At 40.7% G+C, this 14229-nt stretch overlaps 1 protein-coding gene and 2 long non-coding RNA genes across 3 annotated transcripts in view; all 3 read right to left on the minus strand.

The window, feature by feature from the left end:
* The window catches only part of LOC138965046 (CXXC-type zinc finger protein 1-like), a 50581-nt gene that overhangs the window by 17276 nt on the left and 19076 nt on the right, over positions 1-14229 (minus strand). The window contains exons 5-8 of the mRNA XM_070337175.1: positions 5989-6075; positions 3799-3867; positions 3234-3316; positions 2366-2414 (exon numbers count right to left, since the gene is read on the minus strand). Coding sequence (XP_070193276.1) covers positions 2366-2414; positions 3234-3316; positions 3799-3867; positions 5989-6075 — 288 coding nt within the window. The remainder of the gene's footprint in view (positions 1-2365; positions 2415-3233; positions 3317-3798; positions 3868-5988; positions 6076-14229) is intronic.
* On the minus strand, positions 600-2229 carry LOC138965050 (uncharacterized). Its single transcript, XR_011455276.1, has 2 exons — positions 897-2229; positions 600-864 (listed from the first exon to the last, which is right to left on the minus strand). It is a non-coding gene; the product is annotated as an uncharacterized lncRNA (long non-coding RNA).
* On the minus strand, positions 9895-12808 carry LOC138965049 (uncharacterized). The gene is made up of 3 exons (XR_011455275.1): positions 12481-12808; positions 11600-11690; positions 9895-10614 (listed from the first exon to the last, which is right to left on the minus strand). It is a non-coding gene; the product is annotated as an uncharacterized lncRNA (long non-coding RNA).

The following is a 14229-nucleotide window of genomic DNA, read 5'->3' on the forward strand; positions in this document are numbered from 1 at the left end:
GTACTCTCTACCTTTTTCAGTAGGCTTAATGTCACGCCTAGGCCTTTGAGAATGTTCATCTTCATCGCCGTTAATGTCATAACCTGAAGCTTCCAATGGTTTATCTGCTGGAATCTCCTCCATTACAATGTTCGCTTATTCAAAAGCACTAAAAACCTACATAAGGTTTATCTGGTTATAACGTAAAATGAATCGATCTGAGGGTCGTTTGGGATAATACACAAAAGTCACAAAAAATGCGCCGGATACGGAGTAGGAAGATCTCTAACCGACAAGTTGATCTATGTCAAACTATGGTTCACTAACACAGTGACAGGTAACAATAAAGTCTTTTGCTGGTTATCAACAGCTACGTTTACGTTCATTGAGCGTCAATAACAAAAGTTCTTTACATTCACTTGGCTGGACTTCAGCTAAAGTTCTGTACTAGGCATCAGCAGCTAAGTTGTTTACTTCAGCTAAAGTTCTTTCACTGGGCGTCAGCAGCTAAGTTTTTTACTGGACGACAGCAACTAAAGTTTTTTACTGTGCGCGCCTTCGTGAGCGAGGCTGGTACTACATATTGTTCATACGAAATGACAAACACAGGTTACAAGCGATAACGCGCAAAAGTACTGGTTTATTATTTTACATCTGACACTAGGGATCAGTAATGTATATATATCGTTACAGTACCACGTATTGCGGTAAAAAACTTATGAACAGAAAGAAAAAGAGAAAAGAAAACAAATTATTAGACATGGCAAAAGTATCAAATGCATTAACAAGACACGAGAAGTAAATACAAGAAAAATAAACAATCACAAGACAGGCGAAGACAAACAGACAAGAAAGTTACAAATACCAAACACTCGTTGGTTAGTCCTTCAACAACAATAAAAAGTTACGTTCTGTACGTTCAACAACAATAAAGAATTACGTTCCGTACGTTCAACAATACCATAAGCACTAAGAATACTCAAGAAACTTAGCATACATACGTTTAAAACCAAAATGGCTAGTTTCAGAAAAATACAAAACGTTGACTCATCAGGCCAGGAATACAAAGCAAACTGTCATACCAAAAAAGTCTAACGACAACGTTCCTGCGTTAATCAAAGTCACAAACAAGATATTTACTCATCCACTTTCCCTCAATAACGTTACAAGAAATAAGCCCGTTTACAAACGATCACCACAGACCGCAAGCTTCTTTTACCTAAATTCTTTTAACGTAAGGCTGAAAAAGTCAGAGAAAACGTTTCACTTCGAACTTCGTTAACCACAGAAAACACAAGTTATCATTATAAACATTAGCGACTTTCTAGCGTCTACAAATCATTGCTGTACGTTCACAACACTAGAACAGTTGAACACACAATAAAGAAACACTACAACAAGTCAGACTTTCAACTCACGTTATACATAAACAACTCACAAAGTCATTACAAAAAGGCGACCAAAACACAACACAAACAAGTAACAACAAAATTACCTTATGCGCTGTGTGGGTTGACCAGCAGTACCAAAACGTGTTGCCTCACAAACGAAGGGCACAAAACGATTCACACTTGAGAAACAACTGTCTCCAAGAACATTACGTTGACGTTAAAACATAAGAAACACTCCGTTGGTTCACTTAATAACCTTCATACGTTTACATCAAAACCAAACGCTTCCTAAAACCCTCAGATCGACTGACGAGACAGGAGTCAAGCAGCGGTATTTATGGAAACAAAAACCTAACATGGAATAGTTATTCAAAAGTCAAAGGTCACCGGATTGACCAACCAACAACATTCCTAAGACAGAATCGGGTGAAACTACTATTTTACAACCAATCAGTAACCGATCACGCACTCCGTGCATGCTCAAAACTTAAAACGGTATATTTAACAGAAAGAAGACCAAGGAACTAGCTGACATCACAAAGCTAAAAACACGTGAGTCACACGTATTCTAAAACTTGCAACGCAGATTCGCAGGGCTCACCTCAAAATCAAGACACGAAAAAAAGCACGTGAATCTCACGGTGTTCTAGAACTAAACGACGCAGTTTGTGACGCTCCGACCAAAACCAGGTCACAACAACTGAACAAGGAGCACGTGAATTTCACGTAAAAATATTAACGCTCCACAAAACGGGTCACAACAAGGTGCCACAATAAAAACACGGTTTACTTCTTTTTACATCGTGCAATGACTTTCGAGAGCAAACGTAATTACAACAAAAAGTAGGTGAATGCATGCCACATCGGCATGCACAAACAGATCTCCCTTACGTTGACAGAAATGCATGCACGAGCACACACACACAGACACACACACACAGACACACACACACACACACACACACACACACAAAGATAGTTTGCATATCTGTTACCTTAACAGGACTTGGCGTCTCACAACCCAGTTCTAAATCAGAGTCCTCACTGCAAAACAAAAACAAAACCCACCAAATTACACATAGTCAAGTGTAAGTCGTCATGCAGAGAACTACCCACAGTAAAATAACTGGCAACTTTCTGTACGAATCCAAGTTTAAAAAACAAGCATGAAGACTCCTTAATTTGAGACTTTTCCCTCTTTAAGAGCTTTTGTGTTTTTGTTTGTGTGTGTTTAAAAAAAAAAAAATGTTTTTGTTCACAACACCTGCAAACTTATATATCAATCAATATGAAGCTTATATAGCGCGTATTCCGTGGGTACAGTTCTAAGCGCTTGTCGAAGAGTTGTCAACACAGGACTAACAAAGAAACTAACATCTACAGACGGACACGAACCCTATCACACACTAGCAAACCCTGATAAACATACAACAAACAACTGTTTAACAACAATGTACACATCAATAGCTAGGTCCAAACAAAATAATATTAAGCACAAAGAAAACACCTCTCACAGAGCACAGCACAAGAATGTCTTTTGGGGAACAACACATCACGTCGAACATGACAGCTACGGGAAGAACTGAGTCTTCAACCTACTCTTGAACTGAGTCTTCAACCTACTCTATAGATCTAAGAAATGTTATGACTCCCTACGCTTCATGATTTTCACACAGTCTTCAAACAGACATGGTGGGGTGGGGGATGGGCGGGGAAGGGGTTTCAAGTATAGTTGGTGAGGAGTATGATGCCTAAAATGCATTACTACTAAATGTACTGTGAATAAGTGCACATTCCCAGTCCTAACTCCTATCCGCTCCAACAGTGATACATTTAAAAAAAACAAAAACACTTTGCACTTACTCAGAGTAGGGTTGGAAATGAATTCCTGGCAGCTCCACGCCGTCTGAACTGACCAAGTTTCCAAACTTTGCCATGTTGATACCCTGTAAGTCAGAAAAAAAGAAGTGCAATGGTTACAGCTATTCACAAATACATGTTGATTTGTTTTGAATACTTAGTTAATTTATTTGAAAACTGATTTGAGAAACATAGAAGAAATCTCTATCCAGCGTATGAGTTATGACAGAAAAGCATGCAAATGTACACAGTGACAGTGAAATAAATATAATACGCGTATAACATATCCTCCATCAACAAAACCATTAAAAGTGCTCAGATGCATGTGCTACATGTATATTGTATCAAACAGAAAGGTATACTGTACTATACATAAGCAAGTGAATTTGATAAGCAACCAACAAATGTTGTGACACCTTTCCAGACAAATTCCCAGAAGAAGGAAACTGCTTCTTAAAAATAGTCACATTTGATTCAGAGAGGACGAATCAAATATGACCGGAATGCACAAAGTGATTAATTACCCAACCAGGTCTTACATTTAATCAAACTTAATCCCTATACTCACAAAGTTCTGACACTGTCGGAGGCGGCATTTTTGACGAATTTTGTTGGGACCACCAAACTTCCTCATGTCCTGAAAAAACAAGCAAACATAGAAATTGAAGAAAAAAACCACAACATAAGGCCTAAAAAAAAATAGGTGTGGTTACGGTAACCCGACCTACCCTATTTTTAGGGGCCGACCCTATAACTTTTTATTACATTTGTCAACAACAAAAAAGAAAACCCAAGAAAACGAGTGCAGAAAACGCAATGAAAGCGAAAGCGCTCGAGTCGCACACTTATTTCCCTGTCAAGTAGGTTTAATTTGTACACATTAGAAAAAAAAGTTAAAAAAAAAAAAAGTGATTGCCTACCTTCCTACCCTATTGTTTTTGGCTATGTTACCGTAACCACACCTATTTTTTTTTTTTTGCCTAAGCTGTATTGATCAACTATCAAAGGGAAGTAAGTGATCTTAACATACTCCCCGCGGGTTAAGGGGAAGAATTTACCCGATGCTCCCCAGCATGTCGTAAGAGGCGACTAACGGATTCTGTTTCTCCTTTTACCCTTGTTAAGTGTTTCTTGTATAGAATATAGTCAATGTTTGTAAAGATTTTAGTCAAGCAGTATGTAAGAAATGTTAAAGTCCTTTGTACTGGAAACTTGCATTCTCCCAGTAAGGTCATACAGTGGAGTCCGGGTTAAACGAATCTCAAGGGAGATGAATTTTAGTTCGTTATATCAGTAATTCGCTGTAGAGTTTTCAACCCTAAATGGCCTCAAGACAAGTTTTCCCACTCACCTTCAAATGATCGTCCCATCGATCTTTCCTTGGAGAGTACAATCTCTGCATGTTTTCAACAGCTTCATAATATAATCCATAGAGAGGCATAGTTCAAATGTTCACTTTACTGTAATTTTAGAAGTAAAATTTAAAAAGTCGTGTAAAAGCATGTACCGTATTTTCCGGGTAATAAGGGGCGACTTTTTTCCTGGAGTGTATCAAAATAGGATAAAAATCAAAGAGACCGCCTGAGTACCAGTCAAACAACTGGCCATGTTTCCTCTCTAGACATCAAAGAAACTGACCGCCCATTGGTTAAACTCGGTCATTGACCCCGTGCAGGGAGTGCTACCCTGGCCATATTTCCTCTCAAGACATCAAAAAGACTGCCCCCCCCCCCCCCCCCCCCCCAAGATAAAACTGGGTCATTGACCCCGGGAAGAAGGTCCTGTCTGTTGACAAGGCCACCCAGCTGTCACAAAGGACCTGCCTTTGATCTCAGCACACACCAGTGTTTCTTCTCAGGCATGAAAGGAGACCGACCCTCTCCTAGATCATAGATAAAACTCGGTCATTGACCCCAGTGCAGGAAGTGTTTCCTCTCTCAGATATGACAGGGGAACCACCTCTCATAGCTAAAACTGGGTCATTGACCCCTGGGAAGAAGGTCAGTGTCTATGATAAACAAGGCATCACAATGGACCTGCCTTTGATCTCGCTGCACACACAGAGCACACATATTTCCACTCTGTATTCTTCCTTTGATCTGCGGCTTATTTTCATTCTTCGACCGTTTGTTACCGGTATACTTTTACTTGTGTTTGTGTATTTTTGTCTTTGGAGACAATTATTGACATCAGTTCGTTGTAGCCTTGTGACTTTTAGAGACAAAATGGCTCTGGGGCGATGAAAACGTGTTTGTTAAAAGAGGGGTTCGTTATGCAAATGAGTTCAAAAGGTTCGATGTAGCCGGAAAGTAACAAGTAAGAAATAGAAGGCTGTCTGCCGGGAAATCAATGGCAGTTCGTTAAAAGCGGGATTTCGTTATACCCAGGTTCGTTATAGCTGGACTCCACTGTATATTGTACTACGTTGCAAGCCCCTGGAGCAAATGTTTTTGATTAGTGCTTTTGTGAACAAGAAACAATTGACAAGTGGCTCTATCCCATCTCCCCCCTTCCCTCCGTCGCGATATGACCTTCGCGGTTAAAAACGACGTTAAACACCAAATAAAGAAAGAAAGAAAGAAAGATGCTCTTAACATACACTCTAGTAAGTGACAGAGAAACCACTTAACACAAGTGATATGACTGTGAGCAAACAAAAAATTACCTTGCTAAGTCACAAAACACAAACTCTAGTAAGTGATTGGAGAATCCACCTAAAACACAAATACATGTAATATGAGCACACAAACAGTGTTACCTTGCAGAAGTCGCATCTGCCACAGTCCTGCTTTATGTGACATGCGGTGCACTCCCCACATCTTCTGGAGGACTTCTTGGCCTTTGCCTGTCAGCAAAACAAACAAAGGAGTCACAAAGGACAAAAAGTGGTTTCATTTTGGCAAAACGAATTTCAAAAAGGAGACAAAAACAGCATTTAACCTTCACCCGATCACAGTCCGTATGATGTGGGTCAAGTACGACCCATACTTTCTGAAGAGGATTCAACATAAAAACCACGCCATCCGAATAGGGATAAACTTCTTACCGCCTCTTTGCAGAGTATGGGTTGTACACGACACAATCCACCCGAATAAGGATAAACACAGTAAAATGCCTTCTTTAATTCCACATGGGTCGTTTACGACCCACAAAATATGGACTGTGTAGTTCAATTTACGTCATTGTTAATTTGTTTGTTTATGAAGATAATCCTTTAAAAATTGGTCGATGGGAAGGTTCTATGGTGTTTTGGGATTACATGAAGTCTCATTCTCAATCAAAAACTCCCAATAGTTTTAGAGATACAGACATTTTTGTGATGCTCTGGGTCGTCCATGACCCAGTAAGCACGGTGAAGGTTAAAAATGTCAGTTTTACTTTTTATACTACAGTGAAAACTGTCAAATACGGTCACTGGACTTAGCGGACACTCGCAGAATACGGACAGTCAGTCTCGGCACGGACTGCTTTACACTGTAAAACACCTGTACGTTACGGCCACCTCGGCATTACGGACGCGGACACGTATTTTGGGTCCATAATAAGTGTGTGCGGCCAGATCAAAGGCATTGTGATAGCTGGGTGGCCTTGTTAAAAGACACGACCTTCTTCCCAGGGGTCAATGACCCAGTTTTTGCCATGAGAGGTGGTTCCCCTGTCATATCTGAGAGAGGAAACACTTCCTGCATGGGGGTCAGTGACCGGTCGGTGACCGAGTTTAACAGAGTGGAAATCTGTTTGTGCGGCCAGATCAAAGGCAGGGCAGTACCTAGTAGCTGAAACATGCATTATCACAAGTTTTTAAACTCAGGCATGGTACTGAAGGAATGGCAGTTTCAGCTGAAATAAAGCCGGGGGTCCAGGGGGCCGCTCAGGCGACTTTTTACTAATTCAAATGTGTTTAGTGCCCTCTCCTTGAAGCTGAGAGGGATATAAGTGAAAGATAACAAGGCTTGAGTAAGAAAAAAATAATAATCTCAAGTCAATCAGCAGATTTTTTTTTGATTTTTTTTTCGGATTTTCGTTTTTGAGAGTACCATGCCTGAAACTTGTTTTACAACAGTCAATATTAAATGTTTCTCTATTTAATCTAAACAGCTTCTGTTTTTCTTATAAATGTACATGTACATGTGCAGTACTCTCTCTCTCTCTCTCTCTCAACTTGACTTTGTCGCGTTTACTTGCACCTGTCTAATAAGGACACCTGCAGAATAAGGACACTTTTGTCTGGTCCCAAGGGTGTCCTTATTTGACAGGTTTTACTGTACTGACTGCAATTTCACCTTCTTTTCTGAAAACGTCTATAGATGATGTCGTGTGAAAAATAACGCACACAAATGTTTCCCATCTGTTGACTTGTGACAGCACAACTATGTTACCTTTCAGTAGGACTTTCCTGTATTCACAGGGTTAAGTAACAAACAAACCAAAACCACTCAATCCACAACACCCGGCCCTCAACTTTGTTTGGGATAGGGATCCAGAGGTGAAAGGTGTTAAGCCCGCTACTATAACTACAGCCGAACCAAGCCCAACTAGGTCGGTGAACGTTCGGTGAACGTTACACTGTGCGTGGTTCGGTTCGGCGAAATGTATCGGCGATACCGGTCAATTGATCAAGAAATATCACGTGAGAAGACTCGTGATCGGTTGACAGCCGTCAGTATTATCGCTCTTCAAGGATGAAGATACAAACATATTCAACAAATGAAAAGTCAGTTCGCCGATGACGCGCAGAATGTTTGCAGGATTGTATCGGCGAAACGCGAAGGTTACACGGAACCAAACAATAGGGGAATCCCCTGATTTGATGACGTCGCCGAATGTTCGCCGAACTAATTCGGCGTGGTTCGGCTGTAGTTAGTAGCGGGCTTAAGGTTCAAGCGATCAGCGGGCTGGTACGCTTTTTCACATGAATGTGTCAGTGCTTTTTAAATCTAATGTCTTGGTAAAAAAAAAAAGCAGTGCGTTCAGTTTCATTCCGTGAGTTCCGCAGATTGACTAAATCAGTAAATGTATTAGTTTCGCTTCACGCAAATTCGAAAATTTTTAATTAAATTTTGATTTAATATAATATACTTACCCAATTCTTATGAATGCATTGACTTTAGTCCCACATGCTAGATGTCGAAAAACCTCTCAAATTACCTGCCCTTAGTAGGGTGGTAACCAAGCTAAAAGCGACGCCATAGCCGTTGCTATGGCCTGACCTTGCTCGGTTACCCATAACACCCTGCGCACCACGTCAAAGAAACTACAATGGGAAGAAGGATAACTTCCTCATTGGGCATGCTTAGAAATGAGAATGGCTAAATACGAGTTATTCCCCTTTTCTACATGCTGACCAGGCTGTCTCCTGCTTTGTCATGACTAGTACAGTCAATCTTTCTCATGCTGTGACTTGCTTTATTTTCACATTTTCGGTATTTAAAACAGCAAACACACACACACACACACACACACATACACTGAAGAAGTTTCCATTCTGATTCGGTTATTTTATTTGGTGCTATATGTTTGCTTCACATTGTTTCTTCTTTTACATTGCTAAACACATCCATAATGCATGCATGGCTCATTCGAAAGAGGGCAACTGAATAACTGATGCCCAATAGCAATAAATACTGAACAACTGAACGATAAATAGCAATAAATGATGACAGCGCCAAGTTTTTAAGTACAAAGTGAAATCATGTGACTGGACAAAGGCACAATTACAAAATACAAATAAAAAAATCGAGGCTCATTTTAAATTAAGTTCTCAGCTCATGGGGAAGCATAAGGTGACCCTAGAAACCGAAATTAGGAGACCTCCCGCCCCCAGGGCAGACTACAAAAAAAAAGGGGGGGGGGGGGGGGCTAATTTGTGAAAAAGTATAAAAGGAATCGAAAACTGTATACATGTATTTAGTTAATACCCCAAAAATTGTATAGTATATACAATGTCAGACCACAGGAGCTGGTCAGACCCTAAAGAAAGTTTGTTAGTCTTTGCTTAGGCAAAACAAAGCAAAATAGCCTGTTTACGGTATCCCGACCAACCCTATTTTTCTAGACCAACCCTAGACTTTTTTTTTTGGCATTTGGAAAAAAAGAAAAAGAAAAAAAAATCAATTTTGTTCCTGTTTTTTTGCAAAATAATTTAAAAAGATGGTTATAAATTTTTTTTAAGAAAAGCCGACCTACCGACCCTCTTTTTGTGTGCCTATGTTACTGTAAACAGACTAAAAGGTACATCAGAAACAACACACCAGGGAGGGTCCAAAATTGTATCAAAATATAGATGGTAGGGAATTCAAAATAAAATAGACAATAGACAAAACATGTACTTCGGCTCATATAGCCTTCTTTAATTTTTGACTCATTAAGTCCATGCTCCGAGAGTCCTTTTTTGAGTCACTTGAGAAAAAGTGACTCTATGTAATCGGTCAGTGTTAGTCTGTCCGGCCGGCCGTCCGGCCGGCCGTCCGTAGACACCACCTTAACGTTGGACTTTTCTCGGAAACTATCAAAGCGATCGGGCTCATATTTTGTTTAGTCGTGACCTCCAATGACCTCTACACTTTAACGATGGTTTCGTTGACCTTTGACCTTTTTCAAGGTCACAGGTCAGCGTCAAAGGAAAAATTAGACATTTTATATCTTTGACAAAGTTCATCGGATGTGATTGAAACTTTGTAGGATTATTCTTTACATCAAAGTATTTACATCTGTAGCCTTTTACGAACGTTATCAGAAAAACAAGGGAGATAACTAGCCTTTTCTGTTCGGCAACACACAACTTAACGTTGGGCTTTTCTCGGAAACTATAAAAGTGACCGGGCTCAAATTTTATGTGAACGTGACTCATTGTGTTGTGAATAGCAATTTCTTCCTGTCCATCTGATGCCTCATATAATATTCAGAACTGCGAAAGTGACTCGATCGAGCGTTTGCTCTTCTTGTTTAATTTTGAATTGCCTACCATCTATTTTTTTTATACAATTTTGGACCCTCTTTGTACGGAGAGAGTTGGCAATTGTTAATCACATTCTCTCATCTCATTGACTCTCCTTCGGCTCCTTGGTAACATGCGTTCCCGTCTCTGCCAGGATTGGACACAGCAGCAGATAACCGGTAAATATGTAACAGGCATAAATGGCAAAATAGCTCGCCTCGCCTGATAATATATGAGACAACTGTTCTACTACAAAGTCTTTCTTGGGAGGCTTGGCTAATTTACTCGCTCGTTTTACACGGGGTTCCATCGTTTTCTTTTCTAATCGGAAAACCTTGCTCCTCAGTTTGTTGACCTTCTGCCAAAGTTCCGCTTCACGAGGGGATGGGGAAGATGACGACTTTGATGCTTTACATCCTATGTCCTCCAGGATCGCCTGAATGTCATCTAAAAAAGAAAACACACATAAAATAACATAACCATAACAAGTTACAACCTGGAAGAAATTAAAACACGTGTAATTAAATCACAAAATGAAAATAAACAATAGCGTAGGAAGGCAGGCCAGAAATGAAGTGTATTAGCAACTATGGATACGATGTGGAACAATGATGGAATTGACCTTGTTTGGTACTGAATGGGTGAGGCCATTAGAACTGTACCCACGGAATACGCGCTATATAAGCTTCATATTGATTGATTGATTGACTGATTGATTAGGACAACAGTACCAGGTAAACTCCTCACACACCATGCCTCTTTCTTTCTTTCTTTATTTGGTGTTTAACGTCGTTTTCAACCACGAAGCTTATATCGCGACGGGGAAAGGGGGGGGGGGGGGGGGGGGGGGAGATGGGAATAGAGCCACTTAATTGTTTCTTGTTACACCATGCCTCTAACAGGATATGTTTCCCATCTTTACGTGTTGGAACTACAGGTACAATTTCATCCATCCATGCATCCGCCCTATACAGCTTCTTCTTCTTCTTCTGCGCTCGTGGGCTGAAACTCCCACGTGCACTCATTTTTTTTGCACAAGTGGAATTTTACGTGTATGATCGTTTTTACCCCGCCATTTAGGCAGCCATACGCCGCTTTCGGAGGAAGCGTGCGGGGTATTTTTGTGTTTCTAAAACCCACCGAACTCTGACATGGATTACAAGATCTTGTGCTTGCGTGTACACACCAAGGGGGATAAGTCACTAGCAGGTCTGCACATAAGTTGACCTGGGAGATCGGAAACATCTCCACACTTAACCCACCAGGCGGCCGCGACCGGGATTCGAACCCTCGACCTTCCGAGTTAATAGACCGACGTCTTACCACCCCGCCACAGCGCCCGTCACCCTATACAGCAATTATCAACTATGTAATGGATGGGTTTAAACATTTTTTGATGTCAGGGTGTTCTTCATGGTTAAAAATCTCTTACCTGGTTGAACAATTTGTGCATCAGGCGACAGGTCGGTGCTGGCTTCATTTGTAGCTACTCTTTGCGATGGTGGCTTCCTCCCACTAGCAACCTGCAAATGCACAGCTCTTTAACTGACAAACTCACAACCAACACCCAGTCACAATGAAACAATTCTCCCAATTTCATGGCATTGGTCTTAGGCCACACAAAAAAGTGTATGTTTCTCGTAAGGCAAAACAAAAAATAATCTGTTTACAGTATCCGGACCGACCCTATTTTTTTCCCACCGGCCCTAGACTTTTTTGGGGGCATTAAAAAATAAAAATTAAAATATTCAGATGGCTAAAATACAAAAATAAAAAGCCGACCTACCGACGCTATTTTTGGGGGGCCTATGTTACCTTAAACAGACTTTTTTTGTGGCCTAACATGACTAAAGGTGGAGATTTTTTTTCTAAACTTTTTTTTTTTAAACCATCTTTTTAACTTATTTTGTTGAAAAACAGGAAAACAATTGATTTTCGAATACCCCTTTTATTTTTGAAAATGCAAAATAAAAGTCTAGGGTCGTCGGGAAAACATAGGTAGGGTCAGGTGACCAGAAACATACAACTTTTTTGTTGTTGACGCCGACCCTATACTTTTTTTGCCATTTGGGGCTGTTTTTTGGCAAAATAAGTTCATCATATCATCATAATCAAGACGTCGATCCAAAATAAGTAACTTTTTTTTGTTGGCCTTATCATTTTTTTGCGCTAAATGCAAACAGGCATTATTTGATGGGAACAATGCTGGTTTTTTTCAATTCTTACATCAGCCTCAAACTTGTCATTACTCAACCTGCATTTAATAGTGTGCTTCATTGGTTTGCAAAAACCTAAAACCAATAAATAAATAACCTTCGGTGGTGGATTGGGCACTGCAAACAATGTCGGGACAGCATTCCACACAAGTGATCCTCTCTGCAGGATTGTTTTACTGGTTGGCCTCAAAGTGATCAGTACAAAGCTTGAGACCTTGAACATCAGCTGGCTGCAGCTTTTCAAAGTCCTCTCGCCTTGTGAATTGCATCCATATTCTGCACCTAGTTTGACAATAAAAACAACAATGTTATTGTTAAACTAAGCAAAAAGGAAAGACAAAAAATAAATCAGATCTTCAGTCTAAATCTAACGCTCTGCCTGAACGCAAAACGGATGAGTGATGTACATTTGTACTGTAGTTTTCCCGTAAGCAAGGTTTGATAAAGATTTAGGCAAATATGCCCACGGGTAGTTTGTCATCAAGTGTAAACTGTTGTTTTGTACTGACTGCTGACTCACACTCACAGTCGTAAGTACAGTGTACACAGGCACAGGTACACACGCAGACACACGCGTACATAGTACAGCTAGTACAGAAATCTCAGGATGAACCGATCCATGCTATGTTTGTAATATTTCATTTGCATATTAGTTCTATAAATACTGTAGTATCATAGCAGACAAAAATGCCCAGAGACAGTTGGCTTATCTGACTCTGAGTGAGTTGACTCGAGCCATTGCATTCTCATTCTGAAGAAGGTAAACCTGATGAAATAATCACTGCACAACCCACCTTTTTTCTTCTTTAGGGAACTTGTGGAAAGTTTTCCCGAAGCAGCTCTGTTTGTAACGGGCGTTCTTGCAACAAAAAGCCGAGCACAATTTACCACCACCTCACACGCGATCAGTACCTACGCGATCCGCCATTTTGTTTTCGCCGTCAGCATGTGACTAGGGACGATAACCCACAAACACTTTTTCGCATTTTCTTCGCAAGTTCCACGTCTTCTTTATGTACAGTGTTTGACCACGTGAGCGCCAGCATCCGTAATAATCATTCGAGACTATTAGTCAAACAAACCCCCAAGGACATAATCCAGCGGGGACGGATGGGAGGGTATTAACTATAAGAATTGGGTAAGTATATTATATTAAATCAAAATTTAATTAAAAATTTTCGATTTAATCACATATTCTTACTCCAATTCTTATGAATGCAGATTCCTCCTAAAGGTGGAGGGAACCTACTTATGTCCTTGTAAGAACCTGCCCTGCAGCCACTAAAACCAGCAATGAACTGGAGCCGTCTAGCCGCGTGCAGGAGAAATCCCAAAGATAGAAACCGATGAACACATCATCTGACCTCCAGTAAGCCGTTTGCAAAGCTTCGCCTAGGCGACCAGAACGCAACACGGCAATAAATGTAGCAGAGCCCCTAGAGAGAGACAAATAAAAGATGTCTCTTTCGCTCCATTGTAAAGACATAAGAACCTGAGCTAAAGCTCGTGGTTCCAAAAGACAGTAACGTCAAAAAAGGGATTAAAAAAGTCTAACCAGACAGTTAGAAAATCCGAATCTCCCGGAGCGAAAATCCTCCCAAGAGGAGGGAATCAAACACCAGAGGATATTGACCAGGTTTCTGAAACCCCAAAACCTGGCCAAAAACCGTGAACAAACGGCACCAAAAGCCCTAAGGCTACATCCTCTGGCAAACCCCAAAAACGCATGCGCCTCACTGCCCTATAGGGCTGAGGCCCAGAGTAAGTAGAACAAAGTCCCACGCGCTAACCAAGGGGGAGCCTCTAAACCTCGTAAAACAAGGTCCTTGATCATGCCCACAAGAGG

This window comes from Littorina saxatilis, linkage group LG4, assembly GCF_037325665.1.
Source record: "Littorina saxatilis isolate snail1 linkage group LG4, US_GU_Lsax_2.0, whole genome shotgun sequence".
NCBI classification, from domain to species: domain Eukaryota; kingdom Metazoa; phylum Mollusca; class Gastropoda; order Littorinimorpha; family Littorinidae; genus Littorina; species Littorina saxatilis.